The sequence below is a fragment of the Sander lucioperca genome, chromosome 17, assembly GCF_008315115.2.
Source record: "Sander lucioperca isolate FBNREF2018 chromosome 17, SLUC_FBN_1.2, whole genome shotgun sequence".
NCBI lineage: Eukaryota > Metazoa > Chordata > Actinopteri > Perciformes > Percidae > Sander > Sander lucioperca.
In genome coordinates, this window is record NC_050189.1 from 16,667,128 (window position 1) to 16,682,127 (window position 15,000).

The following is a 15,000-nucleotide window of genomic DNA, read 5'->3' on the forward strand; positions in this document are numbered from 1 at the left end:
GATGCTGGTCACAAAGCTCCGGTCCGTACACTCTGTCATACGAGTACGTTACCGACAGCTACCACTACCACTGCGACTGCTCCTTCACTGACCCACCGTGATATAAACAGTCCGTATGTGCGTTCATAGAGGAACACGGTTAGTCATTAACGATGGCCGCTGTGTAAAGCTGTCTGTGTGTAATCAGCATGGCAGGTATCTAAACATCACGGCCTCGTCCCAGAGTCTAGACCTCTAGATATATGCAAAGATAACCAATGAGACGTTTTTAATAAATGTACATGAAGCAGCTAATATCAACATGGACAACATCATGAATGAACTAATTCTCTGTTTGATGATGACCTGGTCAAAGTTTAGTTTTCACAATGATTCATTGTAGGATTATGATATTATTGCAATATGTAAATCTCCATTGACTCTTATGGTTGGAAGAAGTAAAAATAGATCCAAAATTTTTTACTTCTTAAAAATTATGACTTTTATTATTGTGTAATGTCAGAAGGACTTTAACTGGTTTGCCAGTCAAATTAACTTGAATGAGTGCATATTGCACACTGTGGACCCCCCCCCACAGACACACACACACACACACACACACACACACACACACACACACACACACACACACACACACACACACAGATACAGTCTCTCTCACGCACGCACATACACATTCGGACTGTTTCTGGTGTTCAGGTTGTGTGTGTCTGTCTGTGTGTGTCTGTCTGTGTGTGTCTGTCTGTCTGTGTGTGTCTGACTGTGTGTGTCTGACTGTGTGTGTCTGACTGTGTGTGTCTGACTGTGTGTCTGACTGTGTGTCTGTCTGTCTGACTGACTGTGTCTGTCTGTCTGTGTGTGTCTGACTGTCTGTCTGACTGTGTGTGTGTGTGTGTGTCTGACTGTGTGTGTGTGTCTGACTGTGTGTGTCTGACTGTGTGTGTCTGACTGTGTGTGTCTGACTGTGTGTGTCTGACTGTGTGTCTGTCTGTCTGACTGACTGTGTCTGTCTGTCTGACTGACTGTGTCTGTCTGTCTGACTGTGTGTGTCTGTCTGTCTGACTGTGTGTGTGTGTGTCTGTCTGTGTGTGTCTGACTGTCTGTCTGTCTGTGTGTGTGTGTCTGACTGTCTGTCTGACTGTGTGTGTCTGACTGTTTCCAGGTCTACCACAACCTGAAGAACGTCATCAAGGCCAAGTACGGGAAGGACGCCACCAACGTGGGAGATGAGGGAGGCTTCGCCCCCAACATCCTGGAGAACAATGAGGGTGAGACATCCAGCTGCCTGTCTGTCTCTCTGTCTGACTGCCTCTCTGTCTGTCGGCCTCTCTGTCTGACTGCCTCTGTGTCTGCCTGTCTGTCTTTTTAGCTGCACAAAATGTACGTCTTGTTGTCATTATGGATTTTGCAGCTCTTTCTAAATAAGAGGAGAATAGAAGTCATGGCGGCCACAGCAAAGGGAGCCCAGTGTCTGATAGACTGAGAGGTGTGTCTGTGTCTGTGCAGCTCTGGAGCTTCTGAAGTCAGCCATCGAGAAGGCCGGCTACCCCGACAAGATCATCATCGGGATGGACGTGGCCGCGTCCGAGTTCTACCGCAGCGGGAAGTACGACCTGGACTTCAAGTCCCCTGATGACCCGGCCAGGCACATCAGCGGAGAGAAGCTGGGAGACCTGTACCGTAGCTTCATCAAGGGCTACCCCGGTAACATACATGCACATTAACTACCACCAAACCTGCTGACAGGCTCACATTATTATTATTATTCTGTCTGACAACATTATGGGATGGATCCCTACAGAGATAGAGCTTTTAGTTAAAGAGTAAGATCCTTTTAGTTTAACGTGAAACAGCCCCGAAATCCCCATCACCAAACTACACCAGACTCCATGTAAATAACCAGGACTTTTATCATCGTAAAACACACTTCATTCAAAGTGGACAGAAACTAAATAAAACTACCAAAAGCCGTCTTGGTTCATCTTTCCACTGTTCCAACAATCACCACTCTGGTTTGGTTGAAATAAACTCTTAATTCACCCATTTACATGTGGAGATATGCTGGCTCTATACACGCTAAAAGTAGTGATTATTTACATGGAGTCTGGTGGAGATATGCTGGCTCTATACACGCTAAAAGTACTGATTATTTACATGGAGTCTGGTGGAAATATGCTGGCTCTATACACGCTAAAAGTCCTGATTATTTACATGGAGTCTGGTGGAAATATGCTGGCTCTATACACGCTAAAAGTACTGATTATTTACATGGAGTCTGGTGGAGATATGCTGGCTCTATACACGCTAAAAGTCCTGATTATTTACATGGAGTCTGGTGGAAATATGCTGGCTCTATACACGCTAAAAGTACTGATTATTTACATGGAGTCTGGCTGGTGCAGAAATTAAAGATATTTATGGGACAAAATCACACTTGCCGTTTTTAAACATATGTGGATATGTTTAAAAACGGCACATTTCCAATGGAAGTCCGGCATTGGATTTTATTTTTCAAACATAAAAAATGAAAGTTTAGTAATTATAATCATATAATAACCTGTCTGTCTCTCTCTCCCCGTCTGTCTCCAGTCCTGTCCATTGAGGATCCATTTGACCAGGACGACTGGGAGAACTGGTCCAAGTTCACCGCCTCTACAGACATCCAGGTGAGACTGACAGACAGACAGGTGAGACACAAAGACAGACAGACAGGTGAGACAGACAGGTGAGACAGGCAGGCAGACGAGGCAAATGGACAGGTGTACTTGACTACTAAACTACTCTTTTTACCGCCCTTCTCCCCTGTGTGTGTTTGTAACCAATCAGATCGTAGGAGACGACCTGACCGTGACCAATCCCAAGAGGATCCAGCAGGCGGTGGAGAAGAAGGCGTGCAACTGTCTGCTGCTCAAAGTCAACCAGATTGGCTCCGTCACTGAGTCCATTCAGGCGTAAGACCTTTACAACAGAGCCTACACACACCAGCCTTTACTAACTGATAGAGCCTACACACACACCAGCCTTTACTAACTGATAGAGCCTACACACACACCAGCCTTTACTAACTGATAGAGTCTACACACACCAGCCTTTACTAACTGATAGAGCCTACACACACACCAGCCTTTACTAACTGATAGTCTACACACACACCAGCCTTTACTAACTGATACCCTACACACACACCAGCCTTTACTAACTGATAGAGCCTACACACACACCAGCCTTTACTAACTGATAGAGTCTACACACACACCAGCCTTTACTAACTGATACCCTACACACACACACACCAGCCTTTACAACAGATAGAGCCTACACACACACACCAGCCTTTACTAACTGATAGAGTCTACACACACACCAGCCTTTACAACAGATAGAGCCTACACACACACACCAGCCTTTACTTGGGATGAACTGGAAACATTAAATGTTTCTCCTATCTCTCTCTCCTTCCCTCTCCCTGTCTGTCTCCCTGTCTCCCTCCCTCCCTCCCTCCCTGTCTCTCCCTCCCTGTCTGTCTGCCAGGTGTAAGCTGGCTCAGAGCAGTGGTTGGGGTGTGATGGTCAGCCATCGCTCCGGAGAGACTGAAGACACCTTCATCTCTGACCTGGTGGTCGGACTCTGCACCGGACAGGTAGACAGGCACACAGACATACACACACACACACACACACACACACACACACACACACACAGCCCTGGGGAGAGCCTGTGTTGGATACAGTAACAGAGGACATAGACCTGCTGCCTTCTGCTTGTTAAAACATGTGAAACTAGTAATAAGATGTGCTCGGTAACCTCAGATATGAGGCTAGTCGTTGAGTTAGAATGGGAGGTTCCCATGTTCTGAGAAGAATCCCTTTGACCACCGTCTATACATTCACTGTGATTGGTTGGCCTGTTCTGCATGCATACCCCCTAACCCTAACCTGATGAAAACAACTGTATAAGTGAAGTCTCTGATTGGCTGACCTCTCTCTTCTCCCCCCCCCCCCCTCAGATTAAGACCGGTGCTCCCTGCAGGTCAGAACGTCTCGCCAAATACAACCAGCTGATGAGGTGAGAACTTCCTGTTGATTTCAACTTCCTGTTGATTACACGTAGACTTTACAGAGTGACAGCATGGAGGTCACATAGAGACACACACACAGACATACACACACACACAGACACACACAGAGACACAGACACACACACAGACACACACACAGACAGACACACACACAGAGACACACACAGAGACAGACAGACAGCGTGGAGGTCACGTTGACAGGGTAGCAGCAGTGTTGAGTGTGTGTGAGTTGACCTCCTGACCTTTGACCCCTGTGACCTGCAGGATCGAGGAGGAGCTCGGAGACAAGGCCAAGTTCGCCGGCAAAGACTTCCGCCACCCAAAGGTCAACTAAAGCTGCATCCTGTCGCCGTGACAACTGACTAACAGCTGATGACCCCCTGAAGCCCCTGAAGGCTTCAGCTGTGATTCCATTAAGAGGTTTTCTATATAAAACACAATAAAGACTAAATAATCAAACTCAACTCTGTTTTTACTTTAACGCTTCCTTCTTCTTTATTAAAACGATTTTTTTTTGGACCCTATGTTCCTGTTCTAGTGTCGGGAACAACAATCTTTGAAATTGGTCCAGTATTAATCAGTTAAAAACAGCCCCGAAATCACCATCACCAAACTCCACCAGACTCCATGTAAATAATCAGGACTTTTATCAGCGTAAAACACACTTCATTCAAAGTGGACAGAAACTAAATTAAACTATCAAAGTCCGTCTTGGTTCATCTTTCCACTGTTCCAACAATCACCACTCTGGTTTGGTTGAAATAAACCCTTAATTCACCCATTTACATGTGAAAATATGCTGGCTCTATACACGCTAAAAGTCCTGATTATTTACATAGAGTCTGGTGGAGATATCCTGGCTCTATACACGCTAAAAGTGCTGATTATTTACATGGAGTCTGGTGGAGATATGCTGACTCTATACATACAAGTTATTGTATCTTTATTTAGGATGGGCAAGTACATACACCAGCATAGCAACATTAGTAAAACACGTCCTTCCAGTCAGCAGTCATCCAGGCATACAGGGCCAACGGAGGTATAGCCATGGATCGGGGATCAGGTTACGTTCATCCTTCGTACTGCCCACTCTCCTCTATTAACTTAAATTTCACAGCAAATGTGATAGAATAGCATCAGTAGGTACTCATTATCAGGGGTTAAATTGGGATTTGTTATGTGGGGGGGGCTCTCTCTAGAGCAGGGGTCACCAACACGGGGCCCGCGGGCACCAGGTAGCCCCCAAGGACCACATGAGTAGCCCTCAGGCCTGTTCTAAAAATGAAAATTGAATATTGATATTACCTGTTTCCCACCTTAAGTCATTGTTGATAATTATTGATAATGAGAAATCATTAACGTGATCAGTGTCTTCACATAGATGGGTATCATTAATCATTAATAATCATATATAACTAAAGGCAAACTGAGCAAATTAGTTATTTCAGAAGAGTGTATAAAACTGGTAGCCCTTCGTATGACTCAGTACCCATGAAGTAGCTCTCAGTTTCTAAAAGGTTGGTGACCCCTGGTCTAGAGGAAGGGACATTTATTTGAAAAATAAACCATTAAATGGCACTTTCTGGAGAGTTTTGTGCAAAGAAATGGAGTGCATCGACAGATGCAGATATTGTGATCATTTCTGAAACCTGGTTATCCAAATCTATTTCTAATGATGACATCGCCATACTTGGATACAACGTTCATCGTACAGATAGGCCCAAAAAAGGTGGTGGCGTAGCCATTTATGTAAAATCAAGATTTGGTGTATCAATTGTTCTATCTGAATCTATTTCTAAACAAATGGAGTTTTTGGCTTTGAACGTAGAAATAGTTAAGTCCCTGTCTATAACTGTTGCGGGGTGTTACAGGCCTCCATCTGCCATCAAGGAAGCATTACCATCCTTACAGTATCTATTGTCAAAATTAAATTACAAGGAACTCTTATTGGCTGGAGATTTTAATTGGGATTGGCTAAATGCAGTTTCTGGTGAATTTAAATCCTTCTGTGACTCTATTAATCTAAGCCAGTTGGTCAACCTACCTACAAGGCCACATGTGAAGAGTCCAAATAAGTCTACCTTGATTGACTTAATCCTAACAAATGTCCCTCATAAGTTCTCATCAGTGGGTGTGTTCTGCAATGATTTGAGTGATCATTGTGTTGTTGCTACATGCAGGCTAACATTAAACACTAAAATGCCCAAATGCAATCCCCGTATTATTTGCAAGAGGAATTTAAAAATATTTAATGAGCAAGCCTATCATCATGACCTAGCTTTGGTTAATTGGGGGCATTTGAGTTTGTTGCCAGATGTGGAACTGGCTTGGGCCTATTTCAAGGAGAGTTTTATGAAGATTGTAAATAAACATGCTCCTATTAGGAAATTTAGAGTCAAGGGTCGAGAGAACCCTTGGTTTTCTCCAGAATTGTCAGAGTCCATCCATCAGCGCAATGTGGTATGGGCCAAAGCCAGAAAAGGCAATTCTCCCTCTGATTGGTCTAATTTTAGGCATTTAAGAAATAAATGTACTTCTCTTATTAAGAAGGCTAAATCAGATTATTACTTATCTGTCACAACAGAAAACCTCAACAATCCACAGAAATTTGGAAAGTGATAAAGTCTCTATCTGTAAATAGAAGACCTCAGGCTCTTCCAAAATATGTCTTAAAAAACTCTGTCCCTGTCTACGATAGGACCGAGGTCTTAAATAGCTTTAACAATCATTTCATAGCTTCTGGTTCTTTGTTTGACTCCACAGGAGTGGCCCCCGTGACTCCCTGCACAGAACCTCAAATGTCTTTTGGATAGTATTTTAATTTTGTTCCTTTTACTGTGCAGGAAGTGCATAAAGCTCTCAAAGCATTAGATCACAGGAAATCAAACGGACCGGACTTGATAGAGCCCTACTTCTTGAAAATAGCAGCTGATTATGTAGCTCAACCTCTTACGGTCCTCTTTAATCTTTCAATCCAAAACAAAGAAATACCACTTGTTTGGAAGTCTGCCTTTGTTACCCCTTTATTAAAAGGAGGTGATCCAGCTGTTATGACTAACTACAGACCAATATCAAACTTGTGTGTTTTGTCAAAACTTCTTGAATCTCTTGTTTGTGATCAACTTAAAGAGTTCCTGTACTCTAGTGACCTACTCTCTAAACTGCAATCCGGCTTCAGGAAAAGACATAAAACCCATCACAGCTGCTACAAAAGTGATAAATGATGTACTTGTTGCTCTTGATAAAAAACAATATTGTGCTTCCCTTTTTATTGATTTGTCAAAAGCTTTTGACACTGTGGATCATGTTATTTTAAAGCATAGGCTTTTATGTCTGGGACTGTCTAATCATGTTGTTTCATGGTTCACAAATTATTTGAGTGACAGGACCCAGTGCATTAAATGTGATGGTCTGTGTTCAGATTTTTTGAATGTCCACAAGGGGGTGCCGCAGGGTTCTATATTAGGACCCCTCTTGTTCATCATGTATATTAATGATTTAGGACAAGATGTGTCTGACGCTAATATGCATTTTTATGCTGATGACACAATAATTTACTGTTTTGGACAGAACCCTGTTAAAGCTGTAGAATCTCTGCAGAAAGCTTTTGACGTGGTCCAGCATACACTTATCCAGCTAAAACTGGTCCTTAACACTGAAAAGACCAAACTAATGTTGTTTTTGTGGTGTCTTAAATAGTAATGCTGTGATGCTGTATGAAGAAGAATCCGCCGACACTGATCTTGATTATAAAAAGGTTTATTACAAGCAAAGATTCAGCATCAATTTAACAGACCCATGGATATCTGGAGAGACGACCGACCCAATCTACAAAATTTGCCGCTCTGACTTTTCTTTGTGTGAGCAACGTATATATCCTATACATTGTATCAACATAGGGCGTAATATGTGTGAGTATACCATTGGAGGGATAACTGACCAATCGATGCCTGTTATCTGGCACAACTCCAAAAAAGGTCTCTTCTGTCTTGGGGGAACCTCTGCTCATGTTAACAATTTCCAGATGTTCTCAGTAAGTGTAGAGTAAAGTTCATAGGACTCCCTTATAACAAACCTTTAAGCAAAGTTTATAGAAAGTTATAGAATGGTCATATACTACATATTTCCCCCCTTCGAGACTTAATAAAGTCTCGAAAAACAAGAAGAGTAGGAATAACATTTCTCACTATAACATGTTCCTTATAATATAACTTTCGGAGTGTAAACAAATTTATTGAGTGTAACAAAATGAACTCATTGGAGTGTGAGAGCGAAAAACCCATCCGGCAGCTATCTTTCAAATAACCATCAATCAATCAAGATAGGAAAATTCTCTCACGGTCCCTCTGCCTAGGCGACCACCTTAGTACTCCAGATCAATTAGAAAATTAAACCTTATCAATTTATGTAGAATTATGGTTTAAGCAAATACATGTGAAAACCTCAGAAAATGAAATAAAATCAAAACAATGTCCAAATTCAGGCAGGTCGACCCTTCGGATCTGAAAAAAGGACTTCTATTTCCTGCCTAGACCCCATTTCCCTAAGCGTCAAAAAAAAAGAAAACATCGGAGATCTCCATATATTCACTTCATGACAGAAAACATCATTTTTCAAACAATTTATGCAAGAATATGATACAACGTATGTATTACTCTACAAACATGTATATATATATATATCAGACAAACACAGGAATGTAGTCCACTACACTGCAGCTTCTCAGCAATGTTGATGTGGTGAGATCTGATCCACACCATCCTGGTTCAGAAGTCTCCTAGTTCCTTCATATTTAGCCAATTTTGTAGCATGTAATTACTTGCTTTTTACAAAGTACCACACAAAAGTCTCTCTTCACTGTTTGGTTACCAGATAGTGGGTGTAATAAATCTCCTCATGTCCAACTCTGTCAACCTCATCTATGTGACATTCCTGTTTAAATTAGACTCAAGACAAACCAAGTCTGCTTGCTAATCTAATATGCAGAATAATCGTTCCTCTCCATTAAAAATTGTAATCACTATCAAAGTTCAATGAACTACAGAGCTTCACTCTGGAGTTTTTGTAAGTTATTTTACCTTTTAACTCTACAAGCTTCATTAACACCACTGCAACGTATGCAGACTAATGAAATTCAAATCAGATTTCTAAGCCTCTATATCAATAACAAAAGATGCTGGTCCATCATTGGGCTATAATAACTGATTTCCATTCGCAAATCTTAGAGAGAAATCATGAACAAATGACTGGTACACTATAAACAACAAATTAACCAATGCAAACAAACTTTTAATTTGAGTAGACTATATCTGTGATTGGGAGTTGTCTTATCCTTTCTCACATTATCACTGCTAATGTTTTTATGCATTCTCTATGCATCCCTATTTTACTTATAGTTACACAATTGTTCTAAGCTTACTTTTAACCAAATTCTGAGAACAGCACTCTCAATCTGCTGTTTGTAACAACTTTACATCAATCCAATCCAAATTCATACATGAGATTACTTCCCAATAAATTATCTGGGCAACACTCAAATAATAGAAACATCTTCAAAAGTTGCCTATGTCACTAGCGCACAAAAATAAAACAGTGAAATGTTCTTTTAACATTTCCTGACACAGCAACCAAAGTAACATATTTGTCACTAGTCTTGTTAGAAGCTGTCACAGGAAAGTCATTACAAATTTAACAGAATATATTTCACCAGTACTGACGAAATATAAGGTTTCCATACCAATTTGCTTAATTTAGATGTCTTAACCCTTCACATAGGTGTGTTCACATAGGAGTAACTCTATTTTAAAAGCAAAAATAATTACTTCTTTAGAGTAATTGTATTTTCAAATTGTGTGTTTGTCGGTGCATTACCTCCTTTTTATATGTTGGTGCGTCAATGCGTCGATGCGTCGATGCGTCGATGCGTCAGAGCAAATCCGATCTCTCTCATTCCTCCCTCTTTCTCTGGTCAGACGCTCATCTGTGCAGATCTGTACCAACTTGTGACTGTCCTTGTCCTCAATTGTTGGATCTCTTTCTGGTCCTGATGACACCAGCTGACACCCCCTTTCAGATCTTCTGGGCATCTCTAGAATCTTGGTTCCAGACTCCTGTAAGGGTTCACCAGTCCTCCATATGGCCTTGACTGGCCTCTGTATCGTCCTCTGAAATTTCCTCTGGAGTTTCTTCCTGGTCTATTACAATCACGGGCAAAGTGTCCATCGTGTCCACAATTAAAACACGCTTGTGGAGATTGCATAAAGTATGAATCAAATCTTCTTCCTCTTCCTCTGCCTAAGCGTCCTCGTCCTCTTCCTCTCCAGTTCTGTATCTGTCCAAGAACTGGCTGTGGATATAAAACAACTGGAACCACTAGTGGTGGTTGGGGCAATTGCGGTTGGACGTGGCTCGGCTGAAGTTGTGGCGGTGAATGTTGATTTGGTGGGCATTGATTCTGCACAACCAAAACCTGCTTCTTCTTCTTCCTCTTATTCTCCACCAGTTGTATTTGATTGAGTGTTCTGGGAGTTTCTTGGTCTTGTTCTTTCTGCTCATTTCTATATAGCTTCACTTGATGGGCTATATGATCTGTATAAGCACCTTTTGCCATGCTTCCAAGTCCAATCACCTCTGCTAGTTTACTCCTTACTGGTAGGGGCAGCCCCTCTTGCAGTTTGGTTCGCAAAATTGACTGCTCCATTTGACTCAGATCTGGATCATTCCCTAAGTCTCTTAATATCTCCTATGGCAAACTGTGTTCCTGTTGACATTTCTTCCAACTTTGCAATCCAAGGATGTGCTCCCTCTTGAAGAGTAGGCAATTTATCAAGAATATCTGACATATCGGTATTCTGCAAGGGCTTATACTCCAAATCTTGAATGATCACTGGAAGCCTCTTCTTCCTTGTGCCCCTTTGTCTTGGGCGCAATGTATACTTCTTCTCCACTTTCTGGGATCCTTTTTTCAGCAATTTGTTCCTCTGTATCTTCAGCCTCTCAAAGTGCTCTTCCAATTGCTCCATGTCTCTTTCAATCTCTTCGATGCTAATCGCTGCAGGATGAAATCCTGTAGCTCCTCTGCTCTCCAAATCTTCATTACTGTCTCCATCTTCACTTTCATAACACTCTTCTGAATCACTCTGATTATCATCATCATCATCATCATCCTTTGTCTCCCTAAACCTCAGTCTGCCCTTAGTTTCCAGATGTTTCATTTTCTTCTTACTTTTGGAGCTTGGATTCATCTTTATGGTTGTTTCAGCTCCTCAATTATTGTTCATCTGTGAATGTTTCACCAAAGTACTTTGTAGGCATGTGTGACGTTACTTCTTTAATGTCAGTCTCTAGTCATGCCCTGACAGCCATCTGGGTGTCCAATTCAGTCACTTAACCATGGACAGTTGTAAATCTGTCGCCCCTCCTTCTCTGCTGCTCCAGCTCCAGATGCAGTTTCTGGTGCGAGTGGTGGGGGATGGGACCAAACAAATCAGCTTGTAGAGGAGTAAGACAGGTCTGCTCTGACATCCATCGAGGCACACTGAATAAACACAAAACACAACACCTCCGAGAAGCATTACTTGTACTTTTAATCATACTCATTTTAGTGTTCTTACTTCTAACTTATGACATCATTGATTCAAAATGTTGCTACAAAAATATTACCTAAGTAAGAAAAGTATCATAAAATATGTACTTCAAGTACTGAAAGTAACAATGTAGAAAAATCCTCACATTTCTGAAACTAGAAATGATCCCAACAGTCCTGTCAACTAACTAAACATTTAAACAGCTAAACATTTCAACCAAACTTGTAGGCCTATATATTTGTTGAACAGTCTAACAACAATAAAACATCATATTTATAAACATATGTTTGTTCTACACAAACCTAATTGATATGTCAGATTACAGTAATATCCAAAAGCAATTTGTCTTGAAAATTACCATTAGTCATTCCTGAAAATTACATAATTTATCTCTTTTCCCTAAGTTTTGTGCTTATGGTATAGCAGTTTTTACTATTTTCATCAAAACATTTACCCTCCTGTAGATTGTAACCCCAATGCTACAGTTGTCTCTGTAACAACAACATTAGTATGAACTCCAGTATCCTAATTCAAAAGTACATTTATCTCTTTCTTTGTCTTTCTGTCACTTTCACAACACTCTCTTTCTGTCTTTAACCAGCTTAGTACCTTATTGTACCCTTAACTTTCTCTTAAAGTCATGCCTTTTTTCCATTATCCCATAAAACTTTCTTTTCCCTTTCTACAGCATACACTTCTCGCAACTTTCCTGACCATCTTTTGTAACAATAGTTACCCATTATTAACTCAGTCTGTTGTTTCATTAGGATTGAATTGACTCGCTGTTTCTTCACAGGAATCAGATTCTTTCATTCTGTTTTCCACCTTCACAAATGTCACTCATTTCCTTGGTGCAATGACATAACCACACGTAACTATAAGGAACTTTAGCAAAATCAAAAACAAAAATCAAATTTTGAATTGTTTTATTCAAAGTAAAATCATTTTAGATGCCTCGCCACTCAAAACAAGTGATCCAACATTTTTAAAATGGCAGAGGTGACAATCCTGAAGCCCATCAATCAGTCCTCTCATCTCTTACTTTCAATAGAGGTATAGAGGCTGGACTTTTCTTAATCCAGGGTGATCAATCACTGATTTGAGTTCCAGCAAATCACCTATGCCAACTATTAATCTCTCTTTTTTCCTTTTTATTTCAGGCCTGAGCCTTATTATCCCACTTTTATCCCCAAATATTTCTCCCAAATTTTCTTTTCATGCTACAGAAGCAAGCATAATTAAGGCTTCCTAATTAGAAGGACATTTTAAATTCTAGGACATTTTAAATTCTAATGCCATTTCTCTAGGTGTTTATGACATTTTCTCTCTCTTTTTTTATCAACATAACTCTCATTCATAAATTTAATGGATCTTAATCGCATAGTTTCATAGTCAAGCAACAGCCACTTTAATGTTTTACTAAGCTATACTTAACCCCCCTTCTCTTTTAGCTGCTTCGTCTCTGCCCTTTAGTGCAAGTAAGGAGTGGCCTAAACATTCTGTGAAAACTTGAATTCCTAGCATTCTTGGACATGCGCAGATCAGTCAGCAGTGTGATTCCACAGTGAGTGGAACTCCACTGGAGTTAAGGAACCTAGGCTCACACTCAACCAAAAGAATAACTAAGAATCACTCAGCTTACTTCAACATAGAATTTCTTAATCTTAGTAGTTTCAAAGCGGCAGATAATGCAAATAGCAATAAGCTATCATAAAGCAGTTTAAACGATCTCAAAGAAATCAGAGAAAACTTAATGATTCTTACAAATTCTCTCAACAGACAGACCTATTGTCTCTCCATTTTTCCCTTCAACAGACCACATTAAAACAACAATGACACGGGACAAAACAAACCAACACAAAACATAAAACACAAATACTAGTTTGAAGCTTCTTATTTATACTATAGGTTAGACTAATCTATTTTCACATCCTCCAAAGGGGCTCATAAGTTTTAGCAATTTCTGAAAACGTTCTTCTTCGAAGAAGACTCATAAGATTATTAAACAAAAGTCCTCCCAAAGAAGGCTCATACATTTTAACACTTTAGAAAACGTTCTCTTCAAAAAGAGACTCATAGTTTTAGCCATATTGAACAGAATATTTCATATATATCTAATATAGGATATCCTTATAACGCATGCACAGCCTATCACACACAGCAGAAACACCACTGTTCACACTCACACCGCTGTTCACACACACTCTCTCTCATACACACAAAAGTCGACATCATTCATGCATGTAATTCCTAAAAAGAGCTTGCTTTCCGCCGTTTTTTTTTGTTTTTTGTCTTTTGTTTTTTTTTGTTATTTTGCTACCTAGATATAGACGTCCAATGGGGTCTGCTTCGAACATTATTCGTCAACAATGCATTGAGTGGTAAACTTACCATTGAACTGTTAGTCTACACCTCAGTTCTCAGAACTGGCTCAAACTTTTCATCTAAGAAAAGTTTAAGACTACGGCCCATCCTATGATCGCCTTTTTTCAAAGGGCTTTTTATGTCAGATTAACGGCGTTATCCTTTATTCTTTGTTTTTGTTGGTTTCTCTTTATTGTTCCTGTTCTTTTCTGTATTCTTTTATTTTCTCTTATTTCCTTTTTCTTCTCCTTATTACTTCTTGTTTTTATTTTCTCTTGTTTCCTTTTTCTTTCTTTATGTTGTTTAAGCCGAATTGCCCTGGCCAGGGTTAAACTGTTTTTTTTTTTTTTTAATCCAATTTGCCTATTCCTTAAAATCTTTTCACATCGTCTATGTGAATATTCCTTAATCCCTTACTTTTTTCTCCCTTTTCTCTATTTCTTCACTTAAATTTCCTTTTCCTCTGTTTCTCTAACTTTTTTATGCCTTTGCTTCATTTGTCTCATATTCCTTTTCCTCTGTTTCTCTAGCTTCCTTAAAGCATTTGCTTTGTTTTCTTCTTATTTCTCATATGTTAACTCACACTTCCCCCTGTCTGCGTTGATTTTAACACAAATAATTTAAGACGGAACTTCCCCCTCACAAAGCAATCACTACACAAAATACACACAGATTCGACGCGGTGCAATCCCTCATCGCACACAGAACCACACATGAACTGACCAGCGCCCAAATAGTGAGAAAGCTCACCTCATAGTCGACCAATGAAGCGGGAGTCAGTCCCTGGTTGCCCATGATGAAACGATGACCTGGGAGATGCAACCGATCCCATCCTCGTCGCCAAAATTGTGGTGTCTTAAATAGTAATGCTGTGATGCTGTATGAAGAGGAATCCGCCGACACTGATCTTGATTATAAAAAGGTTTATTACAAGCAAAGATTCAGCATCAATTTAACAGACCCATGGATATC

At 40.4% G+C, this 15,000-nt stretch overlaps 1 protein-coding gene across 2 annotated transcripts in view; it reads left to right on the forward strand.

Annotated features, from left to right (window-relative positions):
- eno3 (enolase 3, (beta, muscle)) overlaps positions 1-4,436 on the forward strand; it is a 16,598-nt gene extending 12,162 nt beyond the window's left edge. For both annotated transcript variants that reach the window (XM_031313762.1, XM_031313761.1), the window contains exons 8-14: positions 1,163-1,268; positions 1,507-1,704; positions 2,590-2,666; positions 2,827-2,951; positions 3,532-3,640; positions 4,007-4,065; positions 4,343-4,436. In XM_031313762.1, the coding sequence (XP_031169622.1) occupies positions 1,163-1,268; positions 1,507-1,704; positions 2,590-2,666; positions 2,827-2,951; positions 3,532-3,640; positions 4,007-4,065; positions 4,343-4,412 (744 nt within the window). In that variant the 3' untranslated portion in view covers positions 4,413-4,436. The remainder of the gene's footprint in view (positions 1-1,162; positions 1,269-1,506; positions 1,705-2,589; positions 2,667-2,826; positions 2,952-3,531; positions 3,641-4,006; positions 4,066-4,342) is intronic.
- The last annotated feature ends 10,564 nt before the right edge of the window (positions 4,437-15,000 follow it).